The sequence below is a fragment of the Squalius cephalus genome (assembly GCF_949319135.1).
Source record: "Squalius cephalus genome assembly, chromosome: 20".
Taxonomy (NCBI): Eukaryota; Metazoa; Chordata; class Actinopteri; order Cypriniformes; family Leuciscidae; genus Squalius; species Squalius cephalus.
Window position 1 is genome coordinate 18,526,503 of NC_137141.1, and position 20,527 is coordinate 18,547,029.

Genomic DNA, 20,527 nt, shown 5'->3' on the forward strand with positions numbered 1-20,527 from the left:
TTAAATTGCATTTTAGACCCAATAGTTGAGTTTGTCCATATTTTTCCCAAATGTGGGTTGAAATAATTAGTTTGAGGTGTAGTTTTTGTAACCCACCCTCAGTATTTTAAACACAAGACACAATCAAATATTTTATCAGGGTGCGAAGGGCGGGAGACAAGTTCCTCAGGTTTTTCTGTATGGTGTTACTGCATGTCTCACTTTGACAAGTGAGATGTTCATTTTGCCTTCGAGACTTCACTGTTGGCTTGCTGAGATGACAACAATGCTGAAGGTAATACTTTAGCTGGCAGATATTTGATGTTTTGTAGCATTGCTATTTTAGCCTAAAACCACAAATATCAGCTTTGTGAACAAACCTGCAGGAGCTTGATCAGGATTCATAATGAACGTGATTCAGAAACAGAGCAAGTTGTTGGGAGTGCTTCATGGAAATAAGAAACTAAGAATGAAAATGAATAATTAATCTCTTTTTTTAGTTAATGTGTTAACTCATTCAGCTTCTTTTTAGAAAAGAGAAAAAACTTTTGACAAAAAACATCAATTCCTGTGATAATGAATACATTTTTACATACTAAAGGCAATACTAAACTGACATGTCTTTTTATTTGTCATATATTTTCATTTGTTGTGATGTTTAGCCTCAAGCGTTTAGTTCAAATGAGTGAAATGAATTAGCATATTATTTACATCTTCTGTACGAATCATATATGTTGCTGTTACAAATTCCAATCATAATGTCTGTTTAAACCAGTTTCATTTTGCTTCTGTCTCACAGAAAGAGTTCATGCCATACTGGAACCTGAGTGTCACAGTGTTGCGGGGAAAATTCAATCAGTCATATGACGTTTGTGAGTACATCAGCCCTCAAAAACATTGTGACTTGTGGTGAAATATTAATAAAATGCTTTATAACAGGTGATGGGTGTATTATGTGTTTGTGTGCCTTTGCTGACTTTGATTTGCTGCATACTACTGTACATACTCCACCTGACAAGTGTTTGTGTGCACTAACTTTGCTCTCTCTCTAGTGACTAAATGTGACTGCTACGTCATCTTAAAGTTACCCACGGCCTGTGCCTGCTGCCATCGCACCAAGACAGTGAATAACAGTAATGCACCAAAATGGAATGAAACATTTCATTTCAGAGTGCACAGCGGTGTCAAGGTAAAGAAATCTGTTTCTGACGGTTGCAAGGAAACTCTTATAAATAAATTTCCCTTACATTTATTACTAAGGGTTTTCTTAACTGAAAGGGTGTGTTGCAACTTGCCCTTCCAACCTCAGATTCTCCTCCCTCGTTGCTCTTGAAAAATAATAACATTGTGCTGTCACTGGCAGTGAAGTCATTCTTTACAAATAATAAGAATAATTATTTAATTTAAAACTTTAATCAAATAATTAAACCACCAGAATGCTAAATTGCCAACCAATTTGTTTTATTGCCCTGGGAAATAAATATAAAAATAAAAAAAAGATTAAACACAAACTAACTCCTTTTTAAAAATATTTTGATATGAACTTGTGTAAAAGTTCTAGGCTGTGATATGATATAATGGGTTAGGCAGAATTTTGATCTTATATTTGGGGGCCTCGTGATGACCTCACCTCTATGTTCTTGTCTCCTCAGAACATTCTGGAATTCCATATTTTTGATGCTGATGTGTTAACGAAAGATGACTACTGCTCCACCATCCTGTTTGACATCCATAACCTCACACCTGGACAAAAGCAAACAAAATGCTTCATTTCAGATGATAAGGTAGAAGATTAAACTTATTTTAGTCTTCTAAGTGGAAGTGGCCTTTGGTGTCCATTGCTTTAAACATTGCAAATGTTGAGTGAGTATAGTCCTATGCATGATTGTGATGTACTTTTCTTTCCAGAAAAAGAATGAGCTGTGGGTAGAGTTTGAGATGACGGAGAGGTGAGTGAAAATGTTAATAATCTGTTGAAAAGTATCTGCAAAAACAACAATGGTAGTGTTACCCATTACACTGTGGTTATGCAGTTAGTGATTGTCCACTTCCTCCCTATTAAAAAAAATACATTTAAATCACTATTACATCAATCTGAATTAATCAGTCATTTTATCTATTCCTTTTCTTTTTAAAGCTCTGAGAAGCCTGAACCATACTTCTCTAATGGAGTGCTGATGGTAAGATATTTGATGCATTAAAAAAAGAATAGGTTAGAAATGATCATGATATTTTATCAATATAACCTAATTTTATATTTCAGTATAAGCTCAAATGTAGCTAAACCCACTTGCACTTAAAATGTTTACATGATATTGCAAAATAAATGTAGCCTACATATTTTATTCAGTAGAACACTTATATGCTTTACATTCATTTGATAAAACTGACATCATGTGACATTGATGTTTTATATTTTACACATACATTATGGAAAAATCTTTAGCAACATCATAAGGAACAAGTTCAGGTTGCTATAGAACAAAACTGACTGTGCATTGGAAATATCAGTTGAACTAAGTAAAAAATCTGAAAGCACTTTCAATTTTTCCTTAATTTTTAGGCAGGTCCATTCTGTGCATTGGATGTGAAGGTGCAACAACGTCTAAAGACTAATGGTAAATGGATATATACTGTAGTCTATAGCTATCAGACCCTCAATCAGATATCCCCTTGGCCTTGTGGTGAAAATCATGTTTTTAATGTTGTTACATGTCTATGTGGTGTTTTTAATATGCTTACAGAAACCATGTGCAAATATATAGGTCAACACCATTGCAGAGTATTTTTTCTTTAAAACTGCAGTGAAACAAAGACAGTCTCAAAAACACGGTTTAAAATCGCTGGTGTTTCTAAAGTCAAACCACCTTGTAACCAATCATGTCAAGTGCTGGTGGGCTTTAGCATATCATCATTACTATGCTCTGAAGAGTTCCCAGAAGCCAGGTTATCCCAGTATTTTTTCAGTTGATATGAAAAATCGGGTAGATTTGCCAATATAGTGGGTTTATGATGTATATTATGATGAACTATATGCCTTTCACCTAGGGTTGCAAAGGGGCGGAAAATTTCCATGGGAAGTTAAGCTGGGGAATTTTGGAAATATTCATTACCACAGCAACCGCTTGCGCGTCCACTCTGAAAGTAACTGTACACATAAGAGACGGATGGATACATTATTTAAGGTTATTTCTATTCGTTAGAATATTGATATATGAACTTGTTGTCAAGTAAGCCCCGTTGCGAGCATGTGCGTCTCTAAACTTTCAGTGTGCTGCACTGCTCTAGTTGACTTCTGTGCCTCCCCCCCCGAAAATATCACGTTAATTTTGAAAACGTAATTCCTTCTTCCTTCCTCTTGGTCTTTCTTCATGTTTCTTTGACAAATATCAGTGTCTCAGTCTCACGCACGCTGCACGCGAGTTAACCACGCCTACTTATTTACATGTTGCGGTATACACGGAATAAAAAAATCTGTTACGGTTGACATTTTCTTCCGTGGTAACGATATATACCGTCATACCGCCCAGCCCTAATTATGTGGTAAATAAAGTTATGCTAGCTTATTTAGCATCTAACTTATCAGCTTGCTATCTACTAGATGAATACATGTATGTGATATTTGCAATTTAAACATTTAATAAATATAATTCCCCATAATATCATCAAAACTTACTTCACTTTGTTTAGTCCACAGGCTCAAATGTGTGCCTTCAATAGTCTTGTGCTTTGGGCTTCTGTACATGTGATGGAGGCATGCACAGTGCCAGTAGGGGGTGTGGTCTCAATAGCCATGCAGTAAGCAGTGTGCTATGTGTGGGATTGAGGAATGGCATGGATATTCAAGTGTATTTGAATGGCATCTGTTTGTTTTAGTCAAGAAAGATTATGCTAAAATATACTTTCCTCAACTATATTTAAGTTCCCTATGAAGAGCCAACCCTCAACTTTGAAAATTCCCAGTTTATTCCCGTTTATTCCCATAAATTCCTGTTAATTCCCTTAAATTCCCATTAATTCCCATGGAAAGTTTCCATCTTTGAAAATTCCCATAATTTTGCAACCCTACTTTCACCACTGACGTTCTAAGTTGTTCAAAGCGTTTCTAAGGATACTGATTGTTAGAAGGCAGCTGTTTGACTGAGATGGAGAATAGGAACATATTTTAACATTATAAACACATTATTAGCTGTTTGTTAACATATCCAAGCAAAAGGCTAATCATATTAATTACCGTTATGTGCCCAACATCTATGAGCTGGCGTGAGTGAGTGGAGGCGGAGCTAATTAGCATGTATAAATGAAGCAAGGGTGAAACGTTAGAGTTACAGTCAAGCTATTTTAAAGAGGTGGTATAATGCCCTTTTCACAAGATGGAAAATACATCTCTGATGTCCCCAGAGTGTGTATGTGAAGTTTTAGCTCAAAATACCACACATATTCTTTTATATAGCATGTTAAAGTTGTCACTTTTTGAGGGTAAGCAAAAACGCACCGTTTTTGTGTCTGTCCTTTTAAATGCAAATAGCTGCTGCTCCCTGCACAGAGGATGGAGCTAAAACAGCTCATTCTTAGCAGCTTCGATCATGGACTTAATACATAGACATAGATATATACACGATTATATAATATATCTATGAATACATAGAGGCCGCTTTGGAACGTTGCTGCGATACATCAACGCGTCCGCCATATTGCTGGGGGCAAGACTGCACTGTAAAAAAAATTCAAGTAAATGGGTGAGCTGCGGTTTTTCTGGATAAAAACAAAAATAACGTTTACATTTATCAACCGATTTCAGTGGTTTGTACAAAAAGTTCCATCTCTAGTTATTTAAAATCTCGATAGTTAGACTTATAAAATATTTTTTTAATAAGGAATTGTCAAAGCTCAGGCTTGTCATGTATTTGGCTTGAATTGTGAGGATCCCCATACTGAGATATAATTTAATTTTCACATTAAATGAAATAAAGTTTTCATATTGTGGAAAAAGCATTTTCTGTCTAACCCGATTTTAGCTTTTCTTGTGCTTAGAATTGACCGCCATTGAGAAAATGAAACAAATCGGCAAATACAAATCACACCAGCAGGCTGCTTTCTGTATTTTTATAGCACTAAAATGATAGATATTTACTCCAAATATACAATAACAAAGATAACTGATGGATCTTTTATGGTAATACTACATATGAAATGGTACAACTACAGTGCACTGCAAATAGTAAATATAAGATAAAGTGAGAAGTAATAGTAAATAGTTTAGTGTATAAACAATAAACAATAAAATAAACAAACAGTATACTGCAAATAAAATAGTAATGAATTGTATAATTATATAATATCATAAGTACAATAATATAATAATACTATACTGATAATAGCATAGAGTTTATAATACTATAATAATAGCAATAGAATATGAAATATCAATTACAGAATATAACGTAAGACAATAAAAAAATAAGTTAAAAAGTGACTAGAGAATAGTACAATAATTTAACAGCATAACTATGATAGATTGATAATCGCAAGTGGTATAATATAGGAAATACAATGTAATATCAATTGCGGAATAATATATTATGGACAATAATAAAAATAGTAAATTAAATAGTGACTAGTAGGCTATAGCCGAAATGAGTACTTGTCATAAAAGTCGGTTTTAAGAAAATATAGATGAATATTTAGATTTACTTTATAATATGAAATATAATATAAGCTAAAACTATAATACATCATGTCAACTCATGTCTCAACTTTCACAGCTAAGTTAACTAGCAACATCGCTAGCTATTTTAGTCTGACTGAATCCGGTGGCCAACTAATGTTAGCCTACTATTACTAATTATATAAAGACCAAATTCAACCAACAAATGTTCAGTCTTGCTTGTGAAAGATAATTCCCCGAGACCCGTTTTCAATTGTGCGGCGATTTGTACAGCCCCAACACTAAGCAGCCATTTTTCTCAATTCCCGTAATGAGAGGTGTGGGAAAGTTGCCCTCCGCAATATGGCGGCGCCGTTGACGTACGATCCAGCGGCCAATAGGGCGTCCATGTATTTATTATGTCTATGGCCTCGATTACCGCACAGACATGCACTGAAAATTTCAAAAACTTTTAGCCTTTTATGTTCAAACCGGAGTCAGAAACATGTCGAAAACATTTCTGAATGGTTATTTGATGAATTTAAATAGCTCATGTGTAGTTATCTTCTATCTAATCATCTATCTTGATTAGCATATTCTGTCTTGATAATCTATAAATCGTGTTCCGGGGGCGGGGTTTATGTAAATTATAGATGTCACTAACCCGGGAGGAACGTCAGCCGTTTGTTGTAGTCCTTAAAAAGATATTTCTTTGTAAAAAAAATATCTCCCTTTGCTTTGAACTTTGAGCGTCGTAACTTTTCAGATGTTGTTTATGCTCAAACAGCAACATTACACACTAACTAAAGTTAGAAAAGTGAAATCATAATCAACCACCCCCATTAAGGCCTGAAGAATGTTTTTTTTTTTTCACCACAGGAAATTTTTTTTAAATATGTATTTTTGGTGATCAAAGATGAGTTTTAAGGGATAAAATTATTGACTAGGGGGACTTTAAATATACATGAGGCTTTATTATAACCACTGAAAGCATGAGAATGAAGTAATACTAAACTAAAATATTTTAGTGTAAATTCCATTTCATATATATAAATAGCAGCAAGTCTTTTAAAATGAAAATGTAAATTTTTTTATTTTATTTTATATAAATAGGACCTTATTAATTTTTTTAAAGGCGCTGAAATGAGGACTGTGCATAAAAAAAAAAAAGATTTGTGAAATTGATCGTTGTTAAATGATGCATCAGATGATGCACTAGATCATCTTTTTTGTACTTGTTTTTACCTCAGTGGAGAAAAACATGATGTTAAAACTGCGAGGTGCATATAAAGAGGACTGTATGATCTCGGGCTCTGAAAACCCCAGCAGCACACAGAATTTATGCTTCTACATCAACCGAGACCTGGAGACTGAGTTTAGTCTCATCCCACCAAAAGTATGTCATCGATTAAACTCAAATTCTTAACAGAAGATTTCTTAAACCGATTTACAATAAAGCATGCACATCACTAGACCAGCTGAGAGTATATGATACTTGTTTGTTTGTTTGCATGTTTGTTTTTTGTCCAGGCTGTGGCAGAAGTGGATGGGATAAATCCAAAGACTGTAGGCATTCTGTCATCGGTCTCCATGAAACCATTACTAGCAAAACAGCAGATTAAACTCTCCATGCCTGTCGGACATGTGAGTACTGATAAAATCAAATTTACATTTTTTCTTTTCCCTCAATAAAAAGAAAAGCTAGTAACTAACTGCAGGAATAAACTATTTTTAGGGTGAAGTGGATCTGCAATTAAGCACAGCAGAGGGCCGGTAAACAATTTAAATGACTTCCTCAGGAACCATTTCAAAGAAACTATTTTGGCATGTTAAATATCAACCAAAACTGAATGATTTTAAGTGTGAAATTGATTGTTGTTAAATGACACCGTATACCACCAACATTTCCTCTATTAGTTTTGATCTGATTCCATTCATCCCTTAGAATAATCATGTGTGTGTGTGTGTCCTGAAGCTCTGATGAACAGCTGGATGTGCGTCTGGGTTTTGATATTCCAATGGAAGAAAATAATTTTCTGGTGAAGAGACGAAAAGTCGTGTCACAAGCTCTACAGAAAGCTCTGAATCTCAGCTCTGCACCTGAGCCCAGCAAGGCAAGAAAACTAACACAGACATGAGTATAAACACATTCAACAGACTCACACTTCCTGGCATAGTGACCTGACATACTATTGTTCCCATCACATTTATAATTATAATTTATTAAATGATTAATTATGATTTAATAAACAAAATTAAATGTTAAATAAATAAAAAAATTCAGACACCAGATATAATTTTTGATATTTTTTTACTAGTGGGTGCAGGACAATATAGATATTTATGTAAATGACGATAGCTAAATAAAGTAAACTGTGACATATTATACCCAACAATTATTCATACTGTGGACTACCATTAAAACTTGGGACCAAAAATGATTCAGGCACTTTGACCTGGCCATGTTTTGCTTCTTTAATTGCTAATGCTACCTTTCTAAACCACAGGCCGAACAAAATTAAGCATTGCTTGGTAATTGGTTGGCCTAAATTGGTATTATCTAATTGTGTACTTAAATTTAACAGCTGACAGCTATTCAACCTAATTCATTTGTGAGACAGTCTAACAGAAGGATGGTCAAAACCAGTGAAATATCAACTGATTTGATAACTCTGAGTTCTTGACATATTTTATTAACATTTTCTAAACTATAGCAAATAAACTGTGAAAATTTGAGAAATGTTGAAGGTTTGACTGCATATATATTTACATTTTAATAGTTCATTGTTTATGGCATGTCTTGTTAATGCAGAAAAGTCTTGTTTGATTAGTATATTTCTAAGATTGATGTGACTTCTCAGGTTCCATTGGTGGCTGTGGTGTGTTCTGGGGGCGGGAGCAGAGCAATGATTGGCACATTCGGAGGCCTAAGAGCCCTGCAAAAACTCCAACTTCTTGATGCAGTCAGCTACATCACAGGGGTTTCTGGCTCCACCTGGTGTGTGTAAAGAGCACTAGGCTCCAGTTTGACTCGTTCAACTCTTAAGTGGTTCTGGTTCTCATCAGGGTTTGTTTCAAAACCCAGAGTTTTCTTTGGATTAAATGTCATTAAACATCAAACTTTCTCTCATTGTCTCATAGGACTATGGCTTCTCTTTATAATGACGCTAACTGGTCAAACAATGACCTAAATGGGGCTATGGAGTCTGTAAAGAAGGAGGTCTCTAAAGGTGTGTTCAGTGTATATTCCATTGAGCAGCTACGTCATTACAAAGAGAAGATGGAAGAGAGAGCGAAAGAAGGACGCCACGTATCTATTGTCGACATGTTTGGTCTGTCTATAGAGTATCTCATCCAAGGGAAGGTACACAAAACTCTTCATTGCACAGATGTAAAATACATTTTGAAAATAATAATTCCAGATTTATCTGTCAGAAACTTCATCATAAATTATTTTCTTCCTCAGAAAAAAATGGGTACGCTATCTGACCAGCAGATGGCACTAACAATGGGCCAGAACCCTCTACCCATCTACACAGCTCTCAACATGAAGAATGGCAAGACAGGAAGCATCATAGAGACTGGTAAGTACGGAATTCACTTTGGCTGCATTTCCTGCTACTTTCAGTCCTACAAGATAATGGTCCTTTATTGTCAATTAGTTAATTATGTTTGTTCCTTAAGAGATCAATTATTTGTATTGATAGCAACTGAAGTGCTTACTGTAGATATGTTGTCCATGCTTCTCTTTGCTCTCTTCTCAGAATGGTGTGAGTTCACCCCATATGAGGTTGGATTTACCAAGTATGGTGCCTTCATACCTGCACAAAACTTTGGGAGTGAATATTACCTTGGCCACATGGTCAAGAAACTCCCTGAAACTGGGATATACTCTCTATTGGGTAAATAGATGTAAATATTCCAAAGGGTAATGAATGGTAAACAATTTTAAGCTCAAGATTATTTGTATTGTGTGTGATATGCTGTGTTTGCAGGGATATGGAGCAGTGTTTTCTCTCTGAGTCTGACTCAGCTTTGGAATATTGTGACTGGAGTGATCCCATCCTGGGCTAGCAATATTGGGGATGAAGTGAACCGCACAGGTAAGAGGAATGCAATATCAATGAGAATACCTGACCAAATGTTCCCTTTGTAGCTCCTCAAAAGTTTGGTTGACTTAATTTAATTAATTTAGCTTTATTAATGAGTACCTATGTGAAAAAGTGTGCTTAATTGTATTTGATATGTAATTGTATCCCTTCAAGTTAAACCCCTAAAGGTACAATTTTTGCACATTAAAACAACTACAATACAGCACAATCTGGCAATATGTTCTAAAACCGGACATTTCACATAATATAGGCTACATACCACTATGCGAAATATATAAAAACTTCAAAAATCAAAATCAGAACAAGCCAGTTAAACTTTTTGTTCCCCCCCTTGTCATTCTCTCTTATCTGTAGACACAGACAACAACCCTACAACGTCAGACACGCTTCAGGTCAGCCCTATGACTGTCATGGCAAAAAAGCTGAACAACTTTTTGACCTGCCGCCCCATTATTAGCCAAGTGTTCAACTTCCTGAGAGGCTTCCAGCTGCATAGGAACTACTGTGACAACTGTGACTTCACCGCATGGAAGGGTCAGATCATCATTTATGTTGTTAAGTTTAGCCTACCTTGTACCATTACCCTTTTGGATAAGTTCAATCAAACCGGGAATGGACTAATTATAAAGTAGACTTTCTGCAGACACGCACCCAGACGCCTTCCCGAACTCTCTGACACCAGCAGACGCCACACTTGGCCTGGTGGACTCTGCTTTTGTCCTCAAGTCAGGATTCCCTCCTGTGTTACGGTGTAACAGACATGCGGACGTCATTCTGTCCCTGAACTACGCTTGGGACCCGGACCACTTCAAGGTGAGAAGCCCTGAAAGATTTAATGGATTACATGGAGAAGAATTATGAGGAAATTGTGATTTTGATGTTTGTGTGTGCAGGCCATTAAGCAAACTCAGGAGTTCTGTGCTGAGCGGAAGATTCCATTTCCGAAGATCGATCACAAAAAGTTGGAGTCTGAGCCGATTAGGGAAGTTTATGTGTTTGAAGATAAAGAGAATCCAGAGGTTCCCATAGTGATTCACTTTCCCATGGTCAATCTCTCATTCAAACAGTTCAAAGCTCCTGGTGAGTACTGCCATTTGCAACCTTTACTATTACCATCATTTTACCATCAACACAAGTTTGAATTATTAAAGGGATAATTCACCCAAAGAATTTAAATTCTGTCATTATTTACTCACCAAAAGTAGCTATTTTAAAGTTTTTTTCTCCATACAATGATAGTCAATGGAGTCCAAAACAACCTTGGACCACATTGACTATTATTATATGAATAAAAAAATTCAAATATCTAGTGTGTTCCTCAAAAGAAAGTCATACAGGTTTAGAACGGCATGAAGAGTGCATAAATGATGGCAAATGATGGTTCTTTTAAAAATCTTAGAAAGAGATTCTCCTTTTGCATGAAGATACTCAGTATATTACAAAGTGTATTTATATATATATATAAACTAAAAGCAATTATGTGTGTGTTTGTGTGGTAGGAGTGAAGAGAGAGGGTAAGGCGGAGATGAAGGAAGGAGATTTCGATATTGACTTCACCAGTATGATGTGTCCATTCGCCACTCAAAACCTTACCTACAAGCCTGAAGATTTCCAGAAGATGGCCAACCTTTCCACCTACAACATTCTGAACAACAGAGATGTCATTTTAAACACGCTAAACAAAGTGCTTAAGAGAAACATGGAGAGAATTCCTGTTACAAAGTCATCAAAAGCGTGAGGCCGGAAGTTAAGGCTGACAGCAGGAGCAATTAGCGAGTGTTTTTTGTATATTTAACTCTAAAAGGATTCATTTAATTATGGTATAGTTCATCCATTCCTGACCCTCATGCTGTTCCAAAACTGTGATTTTTCGTTTCTGTAGATCACAGGGTGTTAATGCAATAATCTATTCTTTACAATGACCAGGGGCTGTCAAGCTCGACATGTATGATGGGAAAAAGCAGGTGTAAAGCAGCTCCTGATTTGCTGTGGGAGACACAAGCTCTTGAATGTTTTTCAAATATTAGTGAAGTTATAAAAGTTGTTTTTCCTCAGTTTAAAATGTAGAGATTAAATTTATATACTGTAGGCTATATGTAAATTTAATATTACACTTAACTTTTTATCTTTCATTATTCATAAAGAGTTTTAGGCTAAATTGTGCTCTGTAGCTTTCGGATATGAAAGATGAGACCAAATTCACACATCAGCAGTAACTTAATTCTTAACATTGTTATATGAAATATGAACACTCACTAAATGCTGTTGAGTCATTTGGTTTCCATTACACATATTCTGAGTTATGCTGAGAGATTCATTCTCGGACTCTGAGCATGACTGTTACAGCACTGTTATTTGGGAAAAGAGGCCAAAGGAGGAACTAACTCTGACCTCATGTAGTCAGACAGACTTCGTCATAATCATGATCCTTTTTTTTTGTAACTCAGATGATTTCACTAATAGAGCTGAGCTATTTTTAGATGATAAAGAACGAAGAAATCCACCACAGTGGTCTGGGAAATCTTGCAACAAATATTACAAGAGTGTTTTCATTATAAATGAACATTAAAGCTGTAATCTAAATGAGATGTGGGTGACAAAGCTTAGTGAAATGTATACTACTGTTCAAAGATGTTTTTTAAAAAAGTATTTTGCTCACCATGGCTGCATTTACTGGATCAAAAATACAGTAAAAAATTATAGGCTAATATTGTGAAATATCAAAATTACAATATAAAAAAACGTTCTACTGTAATATATTTTCAGATGCAATTTATACCTGTGGTGGCAAAGCTGAACTTTATTTTAAACTTTCTGCATGACAGTATTAATTTCTATTAAAAAAAAAAAATCTTACTGACCCCAAATTTTTATGTAACTAGTGTATCATTGGTCTAAGATTCATGCAATTTTCAGTTACACTTTTGACCACTAGATGGACGTGCTCACTTAGGTCTCAGGCCTGGCTGTCATCAATTCCTTTGAGACCAGTACTTTCTCCAATGTATATCAGTGTTGTGCTGTTGCAGTTTTTCTTGAGTTTAGCACCCCTCTATTTTGTTTCTGACTGTTTGCACGGAATTATGGGAGTCTCTCAGGACGCTGCCGTTGCCTGTCATGATTTGCTCAACAGGAGTGACATTGATGCACTCTGTTCAAAATACCCTGGGGCTAGTATTTGTTTGAATGTGTTACCAGACAAAAAAAGTCATATTTTATTTATCACCAAGGGGAAAAGCAGGAGCAAAGCAGCTCCTGTTTGTGCAGATTTGATTGATTTGCTGTGGGTGACACAAGCTCTTGAATGTTTTTTTTTTTTGTTGTAAAAGTTGTTTTTCCTCAGTTTAAAATGTAGACATTAAATTGATTTAATTTAAATGAATACATATTTAATTTAAATGAATACAGCAGTATAACAATTCTTCACATTGCTAAATGAAATATGGACACTGACTAAAAGCTGTTGAGTCATTTGGTTTCCATTACTCATATTCTGAGTTGTGCTGAGAGATTCATTCTCGTAATCCAAGGCCAAAAGACCAAGGAGGAACTACTACTAATTCTGACCTCATGTAAAGTCAGACTGACGATGCTGGGTGTAAATATGACAGGTCATCGTGATCATGATCCTTTTTTTTTTTTTTTAGTAACTCACTGATTTCACCAAGCTGAACTATTTTTAGATGAGAAAGAAAGAAGAAATCCTACACAGAAGTCTGGGAAATCTTGCAACACAAATATCACACGAGTTTTTGTATGTTTAATATTACACATTAAACAAACACTAAAGCTGTAATCTAAATGAGTTATGTGACTTCAAGCTTAGTAAAATGTTATTTTTTTATGCTTAAAAGATGAAGTTAAAGAAAAACAAAAACAAAAGAAGATAAAGAAGTTTGTTTCAACAAACAGAAGAGGATAAAAAAGCCTAAACATGTGGAAGCCCTAAGATGTGTGTGTGTGTGTGTGTGTGTGTGTGTGTGAGAGAGAGAGAAAAAATTAAGATCAAACAAGCTTTGATTGAAAAGATCTTGAATATCGTATGTCCAAGTTTGTTTCATGTTTAGATTAAAAGGAAATGGAAAACTATTTTCCCAACAGCAATTTGTGATGATGAAAAACACAAACAACCTTTCACTAGATGATCCAAATCAGAACCAGTGCAGCACTCAATGAATTTGAATTTAAGAATTTAAGTTTATAAAAACATTTTGAATTATTTTGTCGTTTTGTTGTGAGTTTTGAGACATTATGGCCCGGTTTCACAGACAGGGCTTAGACTAAGCCAGGATTAGACCATAGATCAATTAGGACATTTAAGTAATTTTTATAAACATGCTTAGAAAAAAACATTACCGATGTGCATCTTAAAACTAAAAAGGCACTGATATATTTTTAAGATCAGTCAGTGCAAGTTTATTTCAGTGGAAACAGCTCAGACTTACATTTTAGTCTAGGACTAGTCTTAAGCCCTGTCTGTGAAACCAGGGGTATAACTGTTTTCAGAGACTATATCTTTAATTGTTTATTTTTCTTACCCTGTTAGTGAAATGTTTAAGTTAGTACTTTTAATCAGCAAGGATGTATTAAATTAATCAAAATGGTCATTTATAATGTCACAAAAGATGCTGTTCTTTTCTAATCTAATCTTTTTCTTTTATCAAGGTTTCAAATCAACATATTAGAATGATTTCTGAAAGATCATGTGACACTGAAGACTTGAGTAATTATGCTGAAAATTCAGCTTTGTCATCACAGGAATAAATAAAACAAAAATAATTTAAAATAGAAAATAGTTATTTTAGACTGTAATAATGTTTCACAATTTTACAGTTTTTTTATCAAATATATGCAGCCTTGGTGAACATAAAATACTTTTTTCAAAAACATTAAAAGTCAAACTTTAACACACACACACACACACACACAGACACACACACATCCGTTTTATGGATGTTTACATATTTTTTTACTGGAACAAGAGGTGAACATACTGATTAAGATAATTATTTTGTTCATTTCTGTGGACTTCCATGATAATAATGAACATCCGTTCATGACTTTGTTTGTGTTGATAGATGTTGGCATTATGGAAATGCATGCATGCATAATATTTATAACAGCAGGGTCACCGTGCTCTGATAGTAATAATCAAGCATTTAAATTACTGTAGGACCGAAATAGCAATATTAACCCATGATCCAGATTTGTGGTTCTTTTTCAAAATAGTTTAGAATTACACTGAGCTCAGTCAAGCTCATCTGAGCACAAAAAGTGCAGTTAAGAGAGACAGTGAACAGAGGACAGTGTTGTGAAGTGATAAAAGGCCATCTGACCCATGCATGGGGTCATTTACTGTTCCACAGCCCATCTCTTTTCCACAGCGGTGGCGTTTTGTGTGGACAGGAAAAGGTGATTTTGGTTTGAGATGAGCATTTGGCCTCTTGGCCCTCTGGTTTGATGGAAAACCACAGCTAAGGGGAAGCATGATGACTGGAGTCTGTGGGGAAATAAACATGATGTGGTATCTGAGGATGGAACCACAGGAATGTAGAGAGAATGGAAAAGAAGATGAGACTAATGAGTTGGCGGGTATGGGGTTGGGCGAGAGAAATGAGGGCAGTGGGTTGGTAAACAAGTGTTTTTAAAAAGGCAGATGGGGAAGGGAACAAAAATGGGTGGAAATCTCAAGAGAGGAAGGGACGGATGAGTATGTTTGGTGTCCTTATTCTCAACCTGGACTTCAGCATGAACTGACAGTTAAAGTCAGAGGGGTTATTGTTCTCTAGAACACAGACATCTCTGTGACCTTACAACTCCTCAACACTCTCTGCATCTGCAAATGTTCTTTCACATATTCCCCAAATATGGACATTTCATGCAAATGCTGTGGGGGTCTGTCATTAAAGATGGGATGCATCCTGGAATAGACGGTGGAAAAAAATGTGAGACTATAAATCCAAAACATTAACAGCGGAAATTAGCTATGTTAAAGATTATAGATGGTTTTAGATTGCACTGTAACTCATCCTGTCTCCATAATAATTTCATGTCCAACTTTACTAAAAAACACAAAAAACGAGATGTTTACCATGATTTCTGATTTTTCCTCTGCAGGCTAAGAAAAATAAACATTTACCACAAATTACAATGCATTTATTGGATTAGTAGAAGAATTAGTAAAAAATATATTATAATAAATAAAAAATTAAACAATATTAAAATAATCAAATATAACAAATTATACATACTTTTAAGACAAGTGGTTAATTTATCTTAATTTTACATACATTTTTATTTATACTTAGTCAGTGTTCAGCTCAGTTATGTTGAGTAGATTCCAATATATTCACGTCTGTGTTTTGAATACATTTTAAGACTTTCTGCAGCTATACAGCACAAATAGGAGGTACTTATCGCTGGATTGACATTATCTCAGCTATTGTTCATTTAATAAAGCAACATTATAGCCTTAAAGGGATAGTTCACCCTAAAGTCATATTTTTCTCACCCCTGTGTTGTTCTAATGCTGTATGCCCTTCTTTCATTTTTGGACCACAACAGCAAGGTGAGCAAATGATCACTTAATTTTAATTTTAGAGTACTGGGCCTGGCGTTGGATGCCTCTGCCGTGTCTGACCGAAGGATGCTCGGAGAAAATTCAATACAGGGTTTGTGAAGTGGGGAACTCCTCTGAAGAGCAAATAAGGTGCTTGTATCCCCCCTTAGAGGGTAATGAAGCTGCAAGCGAGAAACACAGAGCCAGCCTTCCCGCACATTACATGTTTGTACCCAACCCACAGGAATAAACCGGCTCCACCCGGAGATTGTAGAATCTCGCGAAGGTATTAGATTTTGCCCAGTCTGTAGCTCAGCAGATGTCTGCTAAAGAGGCGCTGCATGCCAACGTCCAGGGGCAACACTCTGAGTGGAAAGAGCTCTCACTTTAAGGGGGATTGGCACACCTTGGGACTGGTACGCCAAGCCATCATCCATTATCCAGTGGGCCAACCTCTGTTTGGAGACAACTTTTTCCTTTGGCTGACCTCCAAAGCAGACAAAGAGCTGCTCAGACCTTCTGAAGCTCTGCGTGTGGTCCACGTAAAAACGCAAGGCATGAACGGGCCACAGCAATGCAAGGGCTGGATCTGCCTCCTATGGGGGCAACACTTGCAAGGTCACCTCCTGGTCCCGAAAAGGAGTGGTTGGAACTTTGGGCACGTATCCGGGCCGGGGTCTCAGGATCACGTGAGAAGAGGCGAGGAGCATTGGGTCCAAACCCAGGAAGCATAGCGTCCTGAATTACAGGCAGTGAATGTGGTGTGACTCTTACCTGGCTCCATGGTTCCTGTGAGGGGCTGGCTAGGAAGGCGTGAGGAAGTAGCACGTCCTCAAAATGCAAACTACCAGCCTGTGGCAAAAGAAGGAGGTGGGCTGGGAGTTAGGAAGCAGAGCTTTGCTCTCTGGCAAACCGAATGGCCCAGAGACTGAGGAAACTGCTCTTTTATTGAAAAAAATGGGGAACAGAAATAAACTCTTTTAAATGAAATTAAAGATTCTCCATCTGGCCCTCCTCCGGGGGAAGGAGTGGTGTGAACACCACCTCCTGGTTCAGAGAAACTCCCTCCATCTCTGGGCAGCCCGTATCAGGGCCGCTTATATGGACGCTTAGAGGGTTTAGCAGCAGCCTGAGGGACGTGTTGTGTCACCTTCCTGCTGGGGCTCGACGGGGCGGTCGGGTTGGTGTCTCCCGTCGCACCGGACCAGGTGTAGAAGTCGCAGGGGGACGCCCTCGGTGGAGAGCAGACTGGGGACCAGCCTGCAGCGGCCTTGTGGTGATGGTATCAGGATGTGCTTAACAGTGTGCTGAATGGTCTGCAGTCTGCTTTTGGACTGTCAAGAACTGCTGGGCAAAGTCCCCAACAGTGTCGCAGAAGAAGCCACCTTGCAAGAAAGCAGACTTTGTCGGCATCCGGCATCTCTGCAGTGTTTAGCCAGAGTTGACGTTCCTGGACCAGCCAAGTGTACATCGTCTGTGCCGTGACTTTCGTCGCCTGGAGGGCAAGGTCAGTCACCATATGTATTGTACCCGCATACGTGCACTGCAAATGTACGCTCCACCTGGGGAATCTCTGCATTACCTTTGGCAGCCCTACCATTGAGGGAAGAGAGAGTGGAGGAGGCTGTGAAGCAGCTTCAGACAGTAAAAGGTGCCTTCCACATCTTCTGTACCTCCTCATGCACTTCCGGGAAGAAAGGCACTGGGGAACCGCATGCCGCACGAAGGAACCAATCATCCAACCACAAGTGCTCAGGACAAGGTGTAGGGTTCCACTCGAGCCCAATGAGGGTTTCACTCGGGTCAGATTCATGGCTCGGTCTTGAGCAGAGGCAGCAGGCTGGGTAAGAGGAGAAAGGACTCGTGCCTTCACGAAAAAGAGTCACGACCGCAATGCCGACATGGTCATGCTCGGCATTGCTCCACATGTTCATGCTCATGAGAGCATAAACTATCCACGAATGCCATCTCAGCATGCTCGTGGCCCAGACATGTGAGACAGCGATTGTGGCCATCAGCGATCAGATAAGGACAGAAAACAACCGTATCCAGAAACACACGGACAGAAAGACATCTTTAAAATATGGTCCGAGCTTGCTCTTTTAGGGATATCAGCTCTTTTGCACCAAAGCGCCCAGGGGGAAAAACTGTCCTGTTATTATAAAAAAAAGAAAAAGGAATGGTTTAATATATGGCAGATTAAGCATATTGCCAATCTAGACAATTACACTAATGTAAGGTTTGTCTATATTCTGAATTGATTATATGTCTATATTCTATTGTCTATATTCAGAATGTTAATGAATATGACAATATATTAAATGTTTTTTTAATCACCCCCCCACCCCAGACACTTTATTTATTCCACTTCAAATACTGGTTGAGGTATGTTTTGGATTTTTGTCTTGTTATGTCTTGCTTCTTATCAGTAATTCATAAATATGTTGAGGGAGAATACACTCATTCCTCCCTCCCGCACCACATATCTTCTGCTACAGGCTACCATGCAACTGCCAAGCATAACAAACCTTCCCCCATTCCTAATAACTGGCATTTGGTTTTCTCCATCCCTTTCCTTTTTGTAAACCCCTACATCTTCCTGCATGTCCTTTGAATTGATGTGGAGATTATATAGTACTGTTCTTGATGAGCGTACAAGAAGAAATCTGAAAATCTGATTTTGAATGGACTTAAACAATTCCCTTTTAAAGTCCCTGTATATAATTACATTACAAGCCATGAAAACTGCAAGCAGGAAGCATATAGATGGGCTTCCTCTGCTCTGTATGAGTCTGTTTTTCTCATCCTCTGCCAGCCCCTTAGAGGAGCCCTCGGTTGTTGAGCGTTTCCACAACATCCTGAGGGACTCAGACTAATAGTGTTCATTAAGCTCTGGAATTGTCATCACCTGACTTAGATTAAGACCTACCAAGTCAATTAAGTTCTGAGACCTTACAAAAAAGTTCAAGTGGATCAAGAATTTTTCCAACTTTTTCCCACAAGAGTTCATATTTATATAATAATATAAAATGTATAAAGTTTGAATTTCAAGTTTTTCATTTGCAGAGTTTAACTGTTTTACTTAAAAACATGAACATAAAATATTTAAAAAAGTGATATTAAAAAAAAATTGCATGCAGTTTCTTTACTCTGGCATGAATAAAATACTAAGTTCTGACATGAAACTCTAGATGGCACAGACTGATAGTTCTTTAACTCAATCACATTATTTTCTTTAGGGCACAGCTGATTGGTTCCTGCTGTATCAGCAGCCAATGAGCTCGCTGCTCAACCTTCAAATACGAGGTCAGCATTTGCACGGCATTTGTAGCAGTTTGCAGAGCAATTTCAGAAACCCTCCACCAGTGGTCTCAAACTCAATTCCTGGAGGGCCACAGCTCTGCACAGTTTAGCTCCAACCAGCTCCAACTCACACCTGCAAGGAAGTTTCTAGTAATCCTGAAGACCTTGATTAGCTGGATCAGGTGTGTTTGATGGGTTGAAGCAAAACTGTGCAGAGCTGTGGCCCTCCAGGAATTGAGTTTGAGATCACTGCCCTCCACCTTCCCCACCTCCACATGTATAGATCTGCTACAAGTAATTCATGTACGCTATATTGTACAGCAGCAGCATTACTTGCTCATAGAAGCGTGTTGTGTTTGTATTGGCAGTAGCAAGTCCTGTACTTGCTCTGCAGCAACAGCAATAACAGCAGCAACAACAGCAGTGTAGCAGATCTATTCCAATACCAAAAATATCAACATTAAAATGTCCATTTCCATGCACTTTAGATTATTGATAATTCATTTACCTTTAAAATAAAACTTTATTGATCTCAGAAGGGAGTAATTCATTGATTTTAGTCAAATAACTAACCATCCTTTTGACAAAGTACAATATGACTGTCAAGTATTCTTGCTTTACATAGGCTCATATAATGTGTGTGCGTCAATGTATTAGTCTTTGAAACATTTATTACCCATACCTTGTCTTTACTCTCTCATAGTGACAGCACACTGGAATGTTTTATGGAATACCACTGAACTATTCCATCCCAGCTGTACATTTATTCTCAGCTCTAGCACACTCCACCAGGCTCTATGAAGAGAGGATGGCACAAGGTTACCTTTATGACCACATTTTTTCATTTTCTTTGGTGTTTGTCTCTCATCTGTCAAAATATATATTTTTCAAAAGGACAGCCTTAAAAATAAAGAATAATTACCACTC

At 37.2% G+C, this 20,527-nt stretch overlaps 1 protein-coding gene across 1 annotated transcript; it reads left to right on the forward strand.

Annotated features, from left to right (window-relative positions):
- Positions 1-206: 206 nt before the first annotated feature.
- Positions 207-12,418, forward strand: pla2g4f.2 (phospholipase A2, group IVF, tandem duplicate 2). The gene is made up of 19 exons (XM_079854128.1): positions 207-274; positions 779-851; positions 1,032-1,168; positions 1,632-1,763; positions 1,888-1,928; positions 2,117-2,159; positions 2,543-2,597; positions 6,877-7,022; positions 7,157-7,308; positions 7,602-7,740; positions 8,488-8,624; positions 8,768-8,990; positions 9,093-9,210; positions 9,391-9,528; positions 9,622-9,729; positions 10,093-10,272; positions 10,382-10,551; positions 10,632-10,818; positions 11,238-12,418. Exons 1-19 carry the CDS (start codon positions 215-217, stop codon positions 11,474-11,476), a joined length of 2,478 nt encoding a protein of 825 aa, XP_079710254.1. The 5' UTR covers positions 207-214; the 3' UTR covers positions 11,477-12,418.
- The last annotated feature ends 8,109 nt before the right edge of the window (positions 12,419-20,527 follow it).